General features: G+C 39.4%; 2 protein-coding genes across 2 annotated transcripts; both read right to left on the bottom strand.

Moving 5' to 3' along the window:
* Positions 1-433: 433 nt before the first annotated feature.
* tcp11l1 (t-complex 11, testis-specific-like 1) lies at positions 434-6,576 on the bottom strand. The gene is made up of 10 exons (XM_049724375.2): positions 6,314-6,576; positions 5,945-6,070; positions 5,590-5,722; positions 5,392-5,512; positions 4,860-5,080; positions 4,357-4,493; positions 3,563-3,732; positions 3,286-3,467; positions 2,205-2,377; positions 434-2,121 (listed from the first exon to the last, which is right to left on the bottom strand). Exons 2-10 carry the CDS (start codon positions 6,060-6,062, stop codon positions 1,898-1,900), a joined length of 1,479 nt encoding a protein of 492 aa, XP_049580332.1. The 5' UTR covers positions 6,063-6,070; positions 6,314-6,576; the 3' UTR covers positions 434-1,897.
* A 685-nt stretch (positions 6,577-7,261) lies between these two features.
* LOC125971284 (DEP domain-containing protein 7-like) lies at positions 7,262-11,909 on the bottom strand. The gene is made up of 12 exons (XM_049724374.2): positions 11,751-11,909; positions 11,457-11,642; positions 10,728-10,869; positions 10,559-10,654; positions 10,296-10,486; positions 9,795-9,996; positions 9,547-9,681; positions 9,296-9,444; positions 9,064-9,206; positions 8,485-8,610; positions 8,251-8,326; positions 7,262-7,769 (listed from the first exon to the last, which is right to left on the bottom strand). The coding sequence occupies exons 1-12, from the start codon at positions 11,815-11,817 to the stop codon at positions 7,570-7,572; spliced, it is 1,713 nt and encodes a 570-aa protein (XP_049580331.1). The 5' UTR covers positions 11,818-11,909; the 3' UTR covers positions 7,262-7,569.
* Between the last annotated feature and the right edge of the window lie 986 nt (positions 11,910-12,895).

Genomic DNA, 12,895 nt, shown 5'->3' with positions numbered 1-12,895 from the left:
GAGCTCGTAAAACTTTGCGATTGTTTTCTTAATGTCATTAAAACTGATTATTTGGTCATTAATAAGGTGCAAAGAAATGTTTGCCCATAAATGGATTTAATTTATACAATACGACAATAGAAAAGATAGATGTGAGTAATGTTTTCCATCTTTCCACATCTATCTTTCCACTTAGGACCAGCTTAAGTGGGAAAAAAGATTGTAACTCCAAACCTTGCAAAATAGTAGGTTTAACATACCGCACAATTCTGAAGAAAAAGTTCAATTAAATTTTAAATACATGGCTCAAGTTGGTTCACCACACAAATTCTGTGTATTTTTCTGCTGCCTAATGGACTGAGATAAAATAATTGGATTGATGTCAGCAATGTGTTAAAGAAAACCAAAATATAAAAACACACCCTCAAGTATGATTCATTCGTGTTTTCTGAAATCCATGAGGCAAGACAAGGCAGCTTTATTTATATAGCGCATTTCATACACAGTGCAATACATGCTTCAGATAATAGAAGTACAACATTTAAAAGCACTGACTTTATTAAAATTACTAAAGGAATGTATAGTGCAAGAACAAGAGTTATTAAAAAAACATTTTTGAAATGCTTTAAAGTGAAGTCAAATTTAAAAAAGATATTTTTGATAACATCTTCTATGTGGCCTAACTAGTCTAAACATGGGTATACTGATTTAATACTGTTTGAGAAATTGGAATTAAGCAGCAAATTAAAAACTTATCCATTTTGCCACTTGCTGTTGACTGAAAAGGACAACAATTGGCCAGAGCTCAGCTTGCAAACATCACGACCACACTCACAATACAGGTGCAATATAATCATAGTGTCATGTTTCGATTAACGCCGCACGGTGACGCACTGGTTAGCATGTCCGCCTCACAGTTCAGAGGGTGTGGGTTCGATTCTACCTCTGCCCCTCCCTGTGTGGAGTTTGCATGTTCTCCCTCTGCCTGCGTGTGTTTTCGCCGGATTGTCCAGTTTCCTCCCACATCCCAAAAACATGCATGGTGCACTCCAAATTGCCTATGGTGTTTTTTTTTTTGCTGGTCAGAACCCAAGCTGCAGCATTCTGAATGAGCTGCAGCTGTTTGATGCTCTTTTGAGGCCACAATAATGACCAACACAGTGCTGATCAGCAGAACAAAGATATGTAGTATAATAAATTTCATTGTCATTGATGTAAAATGTCACTTCTCTGGACAAGAGTCAATGGATTTCATTAAACGCCTGACACTTTACTCTGGTATCAACACACACTAGTGCTTTTGTATTTCTAAAGCAAATTTTCTAGACTAAAGCTTTCTTTCATACACTTCTTTCGCTATTGTCTACAGTGTGGTAGGAGAAAGTTAGCAGCAACACGCACAGTTGAGTAGTAATTTTCTTCAGACTTACCACAACTAAAAGCACAACTACTTTTTAGTTCATATCTCTTGAACCAAACTATATGAACTAAACCACAGCACTATAGAAAAACTAGAGTGGAAGTTCTCATCTATCCAATCTATCCAGTATTGGTTAATTCTATGGTATAGCTGCTGCACCAAATTTGTGAGTTTACATTTTTAAATGAATCTGCAAAACCACTGCGGCTCCGGTGACTCATTTGTGACGATCATGTGTTCTTTAAACCTCCCAAGACTCAAGAACTAGTCCAAAAATAACACATTGGACTTGACAGAGTTGATCTACATATAAGCTGGGCATAGGATGGAGCAGATTTTTTTTTTTTTAAAGTAGCGCTAGTGTGTTTTAAATGCGGCATTTTCCTCTGAGCAATAAATTTATTGCTACCAGCCAGCACTGCTCATCATCATCCTCAGCTCCGTTTGTAGAACTTAAGTGTTCCCTTGAGTATCTACGCCACGCCACTGTCAAAGTGTTTATGTCTCTGTGCTGGCACAACCTTCTGATGACAAGCACTTTTGGAGAATCTTTTGGTAGAATGGGGAGAAGACAAGCTTGTTGAAATTGACGAGACAACTGAAGCGAACAGCGAGTTCTTTTAGCTCCTTGGAGATGGGTGCAAGACCTCCAGGTATAGGAAGAGGGGTCTTGTGTTGACTGGACTCCAGAGTAGCCAGCAGGTAGCTCTGAACCCGAGAGTCTGAAAGAAATGGCAAGAAAAGACAAAAGAGGAGGGTCAATCCAATCTCGGCCAACAACAAAATGACCGTCGACATCGCTTACCCATCAACTGACGGACTGTGTTGTCTGGGTCGGTGGTGGCTGAGATTTGCCCCATCAGAGTGTTTTTTTGGTCGGTAGATAATGTAGCGTAGCCATGCTTGGTTAAACATTGATTTAGCTCCATGCACAGTTTCTCCCCAGTGGTCACAAGGGTCTCTTGAAGATTGAAAGACCTTGAAAAAGGAAATATATTTGTATGATGAAACACAACATGGATATTGCTAAAAGCACACACTTCAAACTTGTTTATGCAGCAAAATTTCTTAATTTTTTTATGCTGAAATTATGGAACACAGAGTGACCGGCCCAACAGTAACTACACACTTGTATGCATCACATATTGTCAGATCATATTGCTCACTTTTGATTGGCAACCTTGACACAGAAACGAATTGTTCATTTGTAGTATATCATTGTGGCTGTAGTTTGCATCGCATGGCAGCACTACAAATTACAACTACAACATGCATATTGTTAAATTAACGCATTCCAAAATTCCTATAGTAATTCCTCTTTTATTAATAGATTATTTTTGAAAGATGTAGATTATATATTCACAACTGAATGAAATAATAGCATAGATACAAAGTACAACTACGGTGAATAGGTGTAAATAAGTTACCGTATTTTCCGGACTATAAATCTGAGGGTTTTTTCCATAATTTGGCCAGGGGTGCGATTTATACTCTGGAGCGATTTATGTGTGAAAGGGCGCTCTATGGTCTGTGTTGAAAATTGTGTGGATGAGTCTGACGTAAGCGACGTAGAAGAGGAGTTGTTTAAAAGCGACACAGAGGATGAAGATTTCATTGGATTTCGTGATTTGGAGTGATACGGATGGTGTGGTAATCTTGTTACCATGTTATTTATGCTATAGCATACCGTACAATTATTCAGCCTGTTGTTGCCTCTATTCTATTTTTATTTTAAATTGCCTTTCAAGATGACATGTCTGTTCTTGGTGTTGGATGTTTTAAGTTGCTCCTTATAGTCCGGAAAATACGATACATGATTTGACCAAATTTGTCCATGTCATGATTTACACACTTTAAAAAAACTGTTTGGAGGTATTTGTACTTACACTGTGTGCATGTCAGCAAGCATGGCCTGAACAGTGTTTTTAAGCATCTCCATGAGACCCGGAAGGCCTGAAATGGCTTCTCCCGTGGTGGTGTAAACAATGAGTAATATCGATGAAAGCAAAACTAATTTGTCAGTGATCTGCTGCATTTCCTGGAATCGAGTCTGATCCATCAACATTGTCTAGGTAGCAAGAAAAAAAAAAAAAACACAACTATAGCACAGTAGTCATTTTTTCCACAGTCACAGACTGAAAAAAAATCTATCAAAAAGTTTACCTCGGGGAAGGGCTCTGAGAGGTGTTCCCATTTAAGTAGTCGCAAATATGCTTGATTATGGACATTAGCAGGGAGGATAGCAGGAGGAGCAGAAGAGGCAGCAGTAGAAGAATCCTGTCTCATGTTCTCCAATGTGTCCTTAAGCCACTTTTCTGTGTAGTCTAAAGCATCTGAAAAAGAGAGAAATGTGTTTTCCTACTACAAATTAGTTAAAGTTAAAAAGTTAAAGTCCCAATGATCGTCACACACACATCTGAGTGTGGTGAAATTTGTCCTCTGCATTTAACCCATCCCCGTGTGATTTTGAACCATCCCGTGGGGGAGAGGGGAGCAGTAGCGGTGCCGCGCTCGGGAATCATTTGGTGATCTAACCCCCAATTCCAACCCTTAATGCTGAGTGCCAATCTGAGTCCCATTTTTATAGTCTTTGGTATGAGCAGGTCAGGGTTTGAACCCACAACCTTCCAGTCTGAGGTCAGACACTCTACCACTAGGCCACTGAGCTGTGAATTGAATTGTGGTCTGTAATGCCTTCTGAGGCTCCTCATATCATATGTTGCCCTGTATCACTTTTTGTCAATTGATAAAAAGATAGGAGTGTCGGTCAAGTAAGCCTCGGGTTGCTAAACAAAGAGGCGCAAAAGCTTATGTGTATTTTGATTGCCTCGAATTTGTGATATGGCCACATGGTGTGATTCTGTGATTCAAATTTTGAATCGCTCCAAAACCAGTGGCCGAGATTCGTTTAGATTTGAGTCAAAGACTAACAATGTTAATTTGTATATTGCTCTTACTAGGCTGTTTGTCCAGAAACTCCTGGAACTTGTTTCTCTCATACTCTACTGACTGCTGCATCAGATGAGGCCTGATGGAGCTTACAGCAAAATTAGCCATGTCCAACTTCATCAGGTCCAACAGAGATAATATGGCCCTAAGAGAACAATGACAGAACAAAAAGTTAAACCTTAGTAATATTTCCAAGCTATATTGTTATCTGGGGCCATTTAGTAGACTAGTACTTAAAAACTCATCTCTACGATGGGCTCATTCATCTATCAATTTTTTTTAAAGCTTATTCAAGTTTGGTCAGGGGTGAATAGCCTGAAGAATCACACAGGAAGGCCTAAGATGAGATAGAACTGGGACTAGTCCACCATGTTGCCCCAACAGAATCATATAAGAAGTCTTTAACAACACCAAAGGCATTCTCGGGGTGGAAAAAGGCTCGATGAATTCTGCTGTTGACAATTGTTTTGCCTTGATTTCACCTTGAAAAGTTTACTTTTCCGTCACTTACTTGAGCAACGGGACAAATTCGGTGATCTCCTTCAGTTTACTGATATCCTCATCCCTACAGGGGGCACAAAGCGATCCCATCATCTCAATAATGAAATTGGAAAGAGCACCAACGTCCAGTGTTTGTTTCTCTGCCTGCTGCTGGATTAGAGTCAGGTCAAGAACCGCTTCAATTCGGGACCGCAAGTGACTATGGCCCAGCAGCAAGAAAGATAGCAACATCTGTGGATAAATAATGATTAATTAACTATGGCTAAAAAAAAAATCAGTTACAACATTGATGATATCAACACAAGTGGCGATGCAACAATTTTCATAGGAAAAGAAAATGTGGCTTTTTACTTAAAACGGGGCACCATATAGTGCTCTCTCCTACTTTGTCGGGCTTGTTTTCATTTCAAATCTAATACTTTTACTTCACTACATTGTTTCTTTAGATCCAGAAATTATATTAGTGGATCCTGGGTTGCAGCAGTTCACTCATTGATTTGCCTGGTGATAAAAGTTTGGTTTTGTTGTGTCTTGGACTTCACCTCTTTAATTTCAGCCAGCTGTTGGATAACATGGCCATACTGCGGTGGATCTTCCTTTAACTGAGCTTCCAGATAATCCCAGAATGCCTGGTGAACAATCTCTTTTACTTTGCGCTCCAAACTGTACAACAGGGGCAGTGGAGGGGTTGTTATTCAAAGAACTGATACCATCTTTCCATCATGCAAAAACAACCTCACCTTCCTTCAGGAAGCTCTGGCGGTTTGACTTGAAAAGACTGGTTGACCATGATTTCGTGGGCCAAAACCATATTGGTGACTCCTTTTGCTGTTTCCATTAATTCATCCGCAGACACAATCCTGGGTGGGCTGGCTATGAGGTAAGAAAAAGCCCCAAAAAATTAAGACCATCAGGATGTATTACTAGAGGCAGATATTCTCAACGCATGTCATTTATTGAATCAGTCATAGAAAAATATCAAACAAACTCATTAAACAGATAATCAGTGGCGGCTCATTTGGAATGGTGAGGTAGAAACGGAGAGTGGGTAGGATAAGGAGAGACAGAAAGGATCGTAATCGAATTCTTCCTTACCTTGTGGAGCGCTTCCTCTGTGGGGACTTGGTGTATTGCTTCGGACACGCTTGCTCACGGACTGCTCAGAAGTATCCTTGTCTGCTCCACTCTCGATGTGGTCAGCCTCATTTGACATGCTCGGGTCTGCAGAATATCAAATGCAGTGACGACTTGAAATATTTTCTTCAAATAACGATTAGGTGGTTGCCACAAGCAGTATGGGTTATTTAGTTGATAAAGTGTTAGAACACATAAATACAACATAAAATTATTTTGTTGTCAACCTAAAGATGAACGATGGCGTTTAAATGCGTCACGCTCACACTAAATTGGAAGACTCAAACGACAAAATCTGGTTACACTCGTTTTTATTGCAACGTCATTTACCTGATGGTCAGTTGTCTCTTGTAATTCTAGGAGTCGTTCAATTTAGCTCGAGCTCCAATTTTATAGCAACAACGCCACAGCGGAGATGCAGCTGCTCCTTCAAATCTACTGCTGTGACAGAAATATTTATACGCTCAATGGTCGTACAACCTATATTACACGGAGGGCTCTTCGTTGAATCGAAAAATAGATTTTAACGAGTGATGCGCAGGTTTGTGCCGAAGATTCTGGGCGTGTGTCGAGAAATTCGGGAAGTGAAGTGCGTATCGAGGCGTGATTCGTTATGGGCGTGTGACGTCACTAGGGCCATGTGACGACCCACTTGTTCAGGAAGCGGTTCGAATTATTTATGAGTGCAAATAATCCACGTGAATACCTGTATGGATGGAGAAGCAATTGGAAAGCTTCAAACCTTCACGACACGTCTATGAGTATCTTTCTGAACAGTGTCACTTCCGGGTACGGGGTGGTTACTCTCGAGCCCCTCCCTCTTGTTTGCAAAGGGCTCGAACACGCGTTGCATTATGGGATACGGAGTTTTCATGTTTTCACTTGTTGCACTTTACTGTATTTACAGTCATTCTAATGTCTCTTTAGGCTGTTCTGTCATGTTAGTCCACTTGTAAATAATGAAACACACGCACTTGGCTGTATGTCATGCCATATTTATTTCACATACCTTCAATTTTGCACATTTTTGTTCATGTTGGTCAGAGCACAACATAGAGATACAATCTTGTCAAGGAATGTTTTGAGTGTTTGTATATAGTTTGTACAGTGTATAGTTTGTTTCATTGAATATGTATTTTTTTTCTAAAGCCCATATTATAATTTTAAAGTAATAATTTAGATCTGTTCACACGTACTAAGTTAAAAATCTAGACAGTATAAATAATATATTCAGCACACATTCAACCATTTCAGATGGTGTATTTAAAGATGTTCGGATTTGTTTTTCCATTTTTATTTACTATGATCCCGAATGGTGCAACAATATCTACACGTGGCAGAGATTGCAATTTTATATTGCTCACACATTAGGAGGGAATGAGTGGATCCTGGTGACAGTGTCAGATATAGTCCTTCTGTTTCAAATCTCTCAAATCAGATAAAGTACATACCCAGGGGAATCTATTTAGAGTCCATTCCAATGAATAATATCAAACACTGACAAGTTCAAACATATTCCAGATACATTTCAATAATATTACAATGATGTATTTTAAGTCTGCTTTAACTTTTCTCCATTGACAAACCTACAGCAGATTAACGGCAGATTCTCCAAAGTACTTATTAAATATCTCAGGGTGCGCTTGGTAAAACTGCCTAAGTCGATGTTTCCTCTCCTTGGATGAAATGTTGGCATCCAGTTGAATGAAGTGAAGCAAAGACCAGAGTTCCTGATCAGTGGTTGTCTTACTCATGCCACTGTACGTTTTGTTGGAGACCTGTAAGCCTACAAAACAGACAGGGATTTTTTTTCAGTCCCATAAGCAAAATATATACATATTTTCAGCAGTTTTAAATAAAATTGTTTTTGTGCTTTGCATATTTAATCAATATTGTACACGAATTGGCATGAGGCCAAAGCCCCATAAATCACATTTTGGTCAATTTGATATTTTTTCAAAAACTTTTGTGTGGGTGTAACTTTTCAAATTATTACTTGCTCTTTTTCGCAATGCTAACGGTTGAAAACCAATAAATGCCATTTTTTGGGTGTCCTGAATAGCGATGATTTTGGAGGATTCCGCTTGACACCATCGAAAATAGTTTTTTTTCCCCCCAAACAAAGACTACTATGGTCATGACTAGTAAATGTCCAATGAATATAAATTAAAATTACAACCCAAATCTACGTTTCTATAGGTTGTAGTTTTTTGGGGACAATTGCTATTGTCAAGATGTTTTGTTTGCATTAAAAATCAGGCATTCACCAGTGACATCTGGCTGTTTCGCCTGAACGAGGCCAGCCAGCTTATCACTCACTACTTTGTGCAGGGCTCCAGGTATCTAGGACAAAAAGAAGAAACGTGGATAAATGAAGTCTTGTTTGCACCAAAAGCTTTTTGACAGATGACATGAACAGAACTATCCAAAACATAATAATATGTGGTTCACATTGAAAATGAGTGTGAAAGAGCTTCCAAACTGCTGAAAGACGTTCATACCTTGAAGATCTCCTTCACGTTGCTGAGCATGAAGACTATCATCAGATCCTCTCTCTCTTTTGACAGAACCTTGCTGTTCAGGATGGCCCTGGAGAAAGACTTCTTCACTGCAAGTTTGTTTTCCATCTGCAACATATTCATATAACATATTAGGGGTCTTGGCTAAAACTGACATGGTAAAAAAAAAAAGACAGTTATTTGCAAATTGAAGGTGCAGTCGTAATTCTTGCCCTGACAATTTTACTCTTAAAAGATTGACCACAACTACCACTGAAACAGTTGTAGAATCTACCATTTGAGCATTAAAATTCAGAAACGTTACATTTAGTGGGAAAAAAAAGTTTCATTATTTTTCTCCACGGTCTTTACGAGCTCTTGATTATTTTTTCTTATTTTTGTCATTTGTTTTCTCTCATGTAATTTTTGTTATACGTGCGGGTTTGTTGTAGATACATTTGTCATTGTGTTAAATTTTGGGCCCTTTCAGAAAGACCACAAAAATAATGCAGATGAATTCTCAAAAAGCAAACCGTGAATAACCGGGGGTTGTCTGTAATACACAGCATTCATGATCATCACCTCCTTGTCCAGTTTTATTTCATGTGCGTCAGCAGCCACCGTCATGAACGTAAGGATCTGACACAGCTCCTTTCTGCACCTTGGTGGCAGCAGCTTTAAGCACAACTGAAGAACTTCAAGTGCTTTGCCCAATTTTGCATTCACTGTAAATGGACAAAAACATAACAGAAAGATGACGCTAACATCTTGACTTCAAAATCAGGTTTGTTTCATGGTTAACTCAAGTCCCTACCTAGCAGATCGGTTATTGCTGAATATACATCAGTCATTTGCTCAGGAAGTAGTGGAGGTCTATCCGTGTTGCTGTAGTGTCCCACCAGTATACCATACAGCAGCAGTTTGCAATAAGCTTTGCCACTTTCGGAGAGGCATTTATTACCTAGAGCCAGAAAGTTAAATCACGGCTGTCGTATATAATGGCACATGTAATCATACAAAACTCAGCAGCAATCATCCTGTCACCGCTTGTGCTAGTACTTCCCTGGTGCGTTGCCGTCAGCTTGCTCAGTGTGATGATCTTGCGGGAACAAGAGAGGCAGCTCTCGGCTCAGCTTCACCACTGGTTGGTCAGGGAGGAAGTCCAGACAGTCCAGGGCTGCTCGGAGCCACTCGTCTTCTCTGTGTGACGAAATGGCAAGATGATATGAATGTCACAAAGATTCATCTACAGTACAGTACTTTGTCCGAGCCACTTTCGTTTTGACTATATGATTGAAAGAGACAAGACGTACTGAGAGTCCCTGAAGGCCTTGAGGATCTGTCTGTCAAGGTGGTTGCTGCCGTAGATCAGGTCAGGGTTATTATGAGTCATGGGGGGTGATGGAGCAGAGCATGAAGAAATCTGGCTCATCTGAAGCACCCCCTCCAATATCGGGAGTTCCACAAGGTTTAATAACCTGAGAAGGGTTTGCTCCTGCCATACCTCATCTACCACTGTAGGGGGAGCACAATCAATGTCAAGCATACATTTTTGTATTCTAGTGTTCATGCATGTTGTTTTTCTTGTGTTTGAACAGAAAGGGAGCAAAATGCTGAAATTTGGCATTTGCGTACTCCGGTTTTGTCGTTTGCCATTTTGTATCAAAACTAATTTCTTGCTTGAACAGATTTTTAGAGTTTGCTTGTTCTTGTTGTTTCCCCGGGTTCAGAAAATGGATGGATGACTCATACCAGGAAAATTGATCATCATAATCACAACCGCCGACAAATAACATTTAAATATAACTTCCTACCTGTCTGTGGTAAATCAGAATGTGTTTGCACTCTATTGGGACTCAGACTGAAATTCTCCACTCTGGTCTCCATTGGCAAACTGGGACTGACGGGACTGCCTAACTGGGAGACTTTTGGGGATGTCTGGGAGAATTTGACAGGTGTAGGTATTAGACATTTTGGCCCAGAGGGAGACATCTGCTCACCCTCTCTGCAAAAATAAAAACATTACACAGTTCAGGTATTGTGTTCATGAAATGAGCTCTGTGGTTTGACCTCATACCTGTCTGAGGGAGAGCAAAAGAAGAGTTTCTGGATACTGCTTGCAAGCACACCCTTCTCCAAGTCTTCCACTGATGGAGCATCCTCATGAACAAACCTGGTGGACACAATTATACAACATTCACATATTTACAGCTTGAACGACCTTTTGTTGTTTTAATCAGACTAACCTATAAAGTGCACATTTGCTGTCCTGAAACTCAGCCTTCCTCTTGTCTTTGCCAAACACTTTAGTTCCAACTGCTTCAAACACATTGCAGTCCAACAGAGCTTGACACACATTCACCACTTTGTCCCGGCATGTTGTGGCACCTCAGATTTTTAAGAAAAATAAAGTCATGCTGTATTTGTTTGTAGCTATCTGAGATTCAATTGGTAGGCTTTGTATTGGAAACAGTGTGTGTTTATTTGATCATACTAGGCCAGGGGTGTCAAACTCATTTTTTTTCGCGGGCTGCATTGTAGTCATAGCTTCTTTCGGAGGGTCATTATGACTGTCAACCCAAATAAATGTATGAGCACCTCATATTATATGCAGTAAAAGCTACAAAACAAACTGACAAATAATTCATTTTCAAATCAGACGAGTAAAAACTGGCCAAATATTAAAAAGGTTTTTATTAAAAGTGAAGACAATTTGCCATTCTAGTAATGACACACGAATTTGATGCACGATTTGTCTTCCCGGGCCACATAAAATGATGTGGCGGGCCGTATCTGGCCCCCGGGCTTCGAGTTTGACACCTGTGTACTAGGCAGGCACTAGTACGCCCTTTGTCCTCATCAGTAAGACAATCTAGTGCATGGGTAGAATTCCTAGGGCAGTAGATGGTCACTATATTGATGTGTATAATTTAGTAATTCAGGATATACACAACAACAGTGGTGCAGCATCCTACCCTCAAAGGATTTATCACTGCCAATGTAGTCTACCACAGCATCCACAGCCTCAGAGCCCAGGAAGCAATCGTTGTGGGACACAAGGTAAACTCGACAACGCCTTACTTTCAAAGAAGACCTGAGGTGGGAAACGAGGTTGCTCCCTAACGTTGGAGACTGGGGTGCCTTCACGATCAATCCTCGAACTTTGACAGGGAGGAGAGAGTCATTGGTGACATTAGCAATTACTGTTGTTCACCCAATTAAAAACTTAATCAAATAGCGTGTTCAAACAGTGGTTAAAAAAAATATACCTTGAGGACGATTGCGTAGTTTCTCAGCAAGTTTCAAAGCCGCAGCTCTTTCTTTAATTGAAGCCATGGTTCCAAACTTCGAGTCAAGGAAACACAGCAGGTGGCGAAGAAGAAATAATCAGCGCCGCAAATAACCTCTTGTTGAATTATTAAATGCGACCACTAGATGCCGCCAAAGACCAAGACAGTGCGCTTACCAAAGTCTACAAATGTTCACTGCAAGCGCACTGTGCTTTATAAACCACACGTTTACAAACTCAAAACGCTTAACTACGCGAAAATAGCACATTGTGTGTCAATGCTACAGTTAAGGCCCAATCGAATTTAAATGCATTGCCATGAAATAAAGTGTACCATGTTTACCATCCTAAAAGCACGTTTTATTTGAAAATACCCGTATGTTAGGTTTGTCACGTTCATGGGACCGCCCATTAAAAGAATAATTTAAGGCTAATTGGTCGAGGTAGGTCATGGATATCAACTTGTGTAAAGAAAATAAAAATTAAAATAAGATTGCTTTCTTGTGACTTTAGTTGTTAAATATGAGCTGGATAAAGATCCTTAAATTAAGACTAGCATCCAAGCAAGCTTTATTTATTTACAATAGGTTAGCTAAGTTTAAATTTGGCCTATGGTGGTTTTGGTGGTTAAACTGCTTTGTTAATTTTTCTTTGAATTAAATGAATTCGTGACTAATGAAATTCAACATTGTTGTATTGCAATGTTTATTTAATGCATTAAGTTCACCCGGTCAAGTTAGTAATGTTTTGGTTCATTTTTGAAGGTCATGACTGGTGACTGACAAGTTAGATGTACAATTGTTTCTTGTAGCAATAATATCCCTTAGGTATGTGGTGAATATTCTGTTACTAAATTCTAAAATACTAAATTCCACCTTCATTAGACAAAATGTAGTAATCCTCCAATTCCTCCTGTTTTTCTGTTTGAACTGAAACCATATGTTAATGTAATGTAAAAACAAAACAAGAAATGTCTGTGTACATTGTCTGAAATCTTTACTGTAACCCTTGATCAAATTGAGATTGTGTTTGAGAGTTGACTCTTGTTAATTATATTTTGTATTCTATTGACATTATCCTAGCTGCAAATGAACAACTTGCCTCAGTTAAAAAAAAAAAAAAAAA

The sequence above is a fragment of the Syngnathus scovelli genome, chromosome 6, assembly GCF_024217435.2.
Source record: "Syngnathus scovelli strain Florida chromosome 6, RoL_Ssco_1.2, whole genome shotgun sequence".
Taxonomy (NCBI): Eukaryota; Metazoa; Chordata; class Actinopteri; order Syngnathiformes; family Syngnathidae; genus Syngnathus; species Syngnathus scovelli.
This window is presented reverse-complemented; position numbering and strand designations above follow the sequence as displayed.

What these genes read in the sequence shown, in the direction of transcription:
- LOC125971284 (XM_049724374.2), bottom strand. Translation starts at nt 11,817, where the DNA reads ATGGCTTCAATTAAAGAAAGAGCTGCGGCTTTGAAACTTGCTGAGAAA. An exon ending in CAGTGATAAATCCTTTGAGG is followed by an intron (nt 10,870 to 11,456) that starts GTAGGATGCTGC and finishes TAAAAATCTGAG; the next exon opens with GTGCCACAACATGCCGGGAC. An exon ending in GAAACAGCCAGATGTCACTG is followed by an intron (nt 7,770 to 8,250) that starts GTGAATGCCTGA and finishes TCTGTTTTGTAG; the next exon opens with GCTTACAGGTCTCCAACAAA.
- tcp11l1 (XM_049724375.2), bottom strand. Translation starts at nt 6,062, where the DNA reads ATGTCAAATGAGGCTGACCACATCGAGAGTGGAGCAGACAAGGATACT. An exon ending in CCAGAGCTTCCTGAAGGAAG is followed by an intron (nt 5,513 to 5,589) that starts GTGAGGTTGTTT and finishes CCTGTTGTACAG; the next exon opens with TTTGGAGCGCAAAGTAAAAG. An exon ending in GTTTCTGGACAAACAGCCTA is followed by an intron (nt 3,733 to 4,356) that starts GTAAGAGCAATA and finishes TCTCTTTTTCAG; the next exon opens with ATGCTTTAGACTACACAGAA.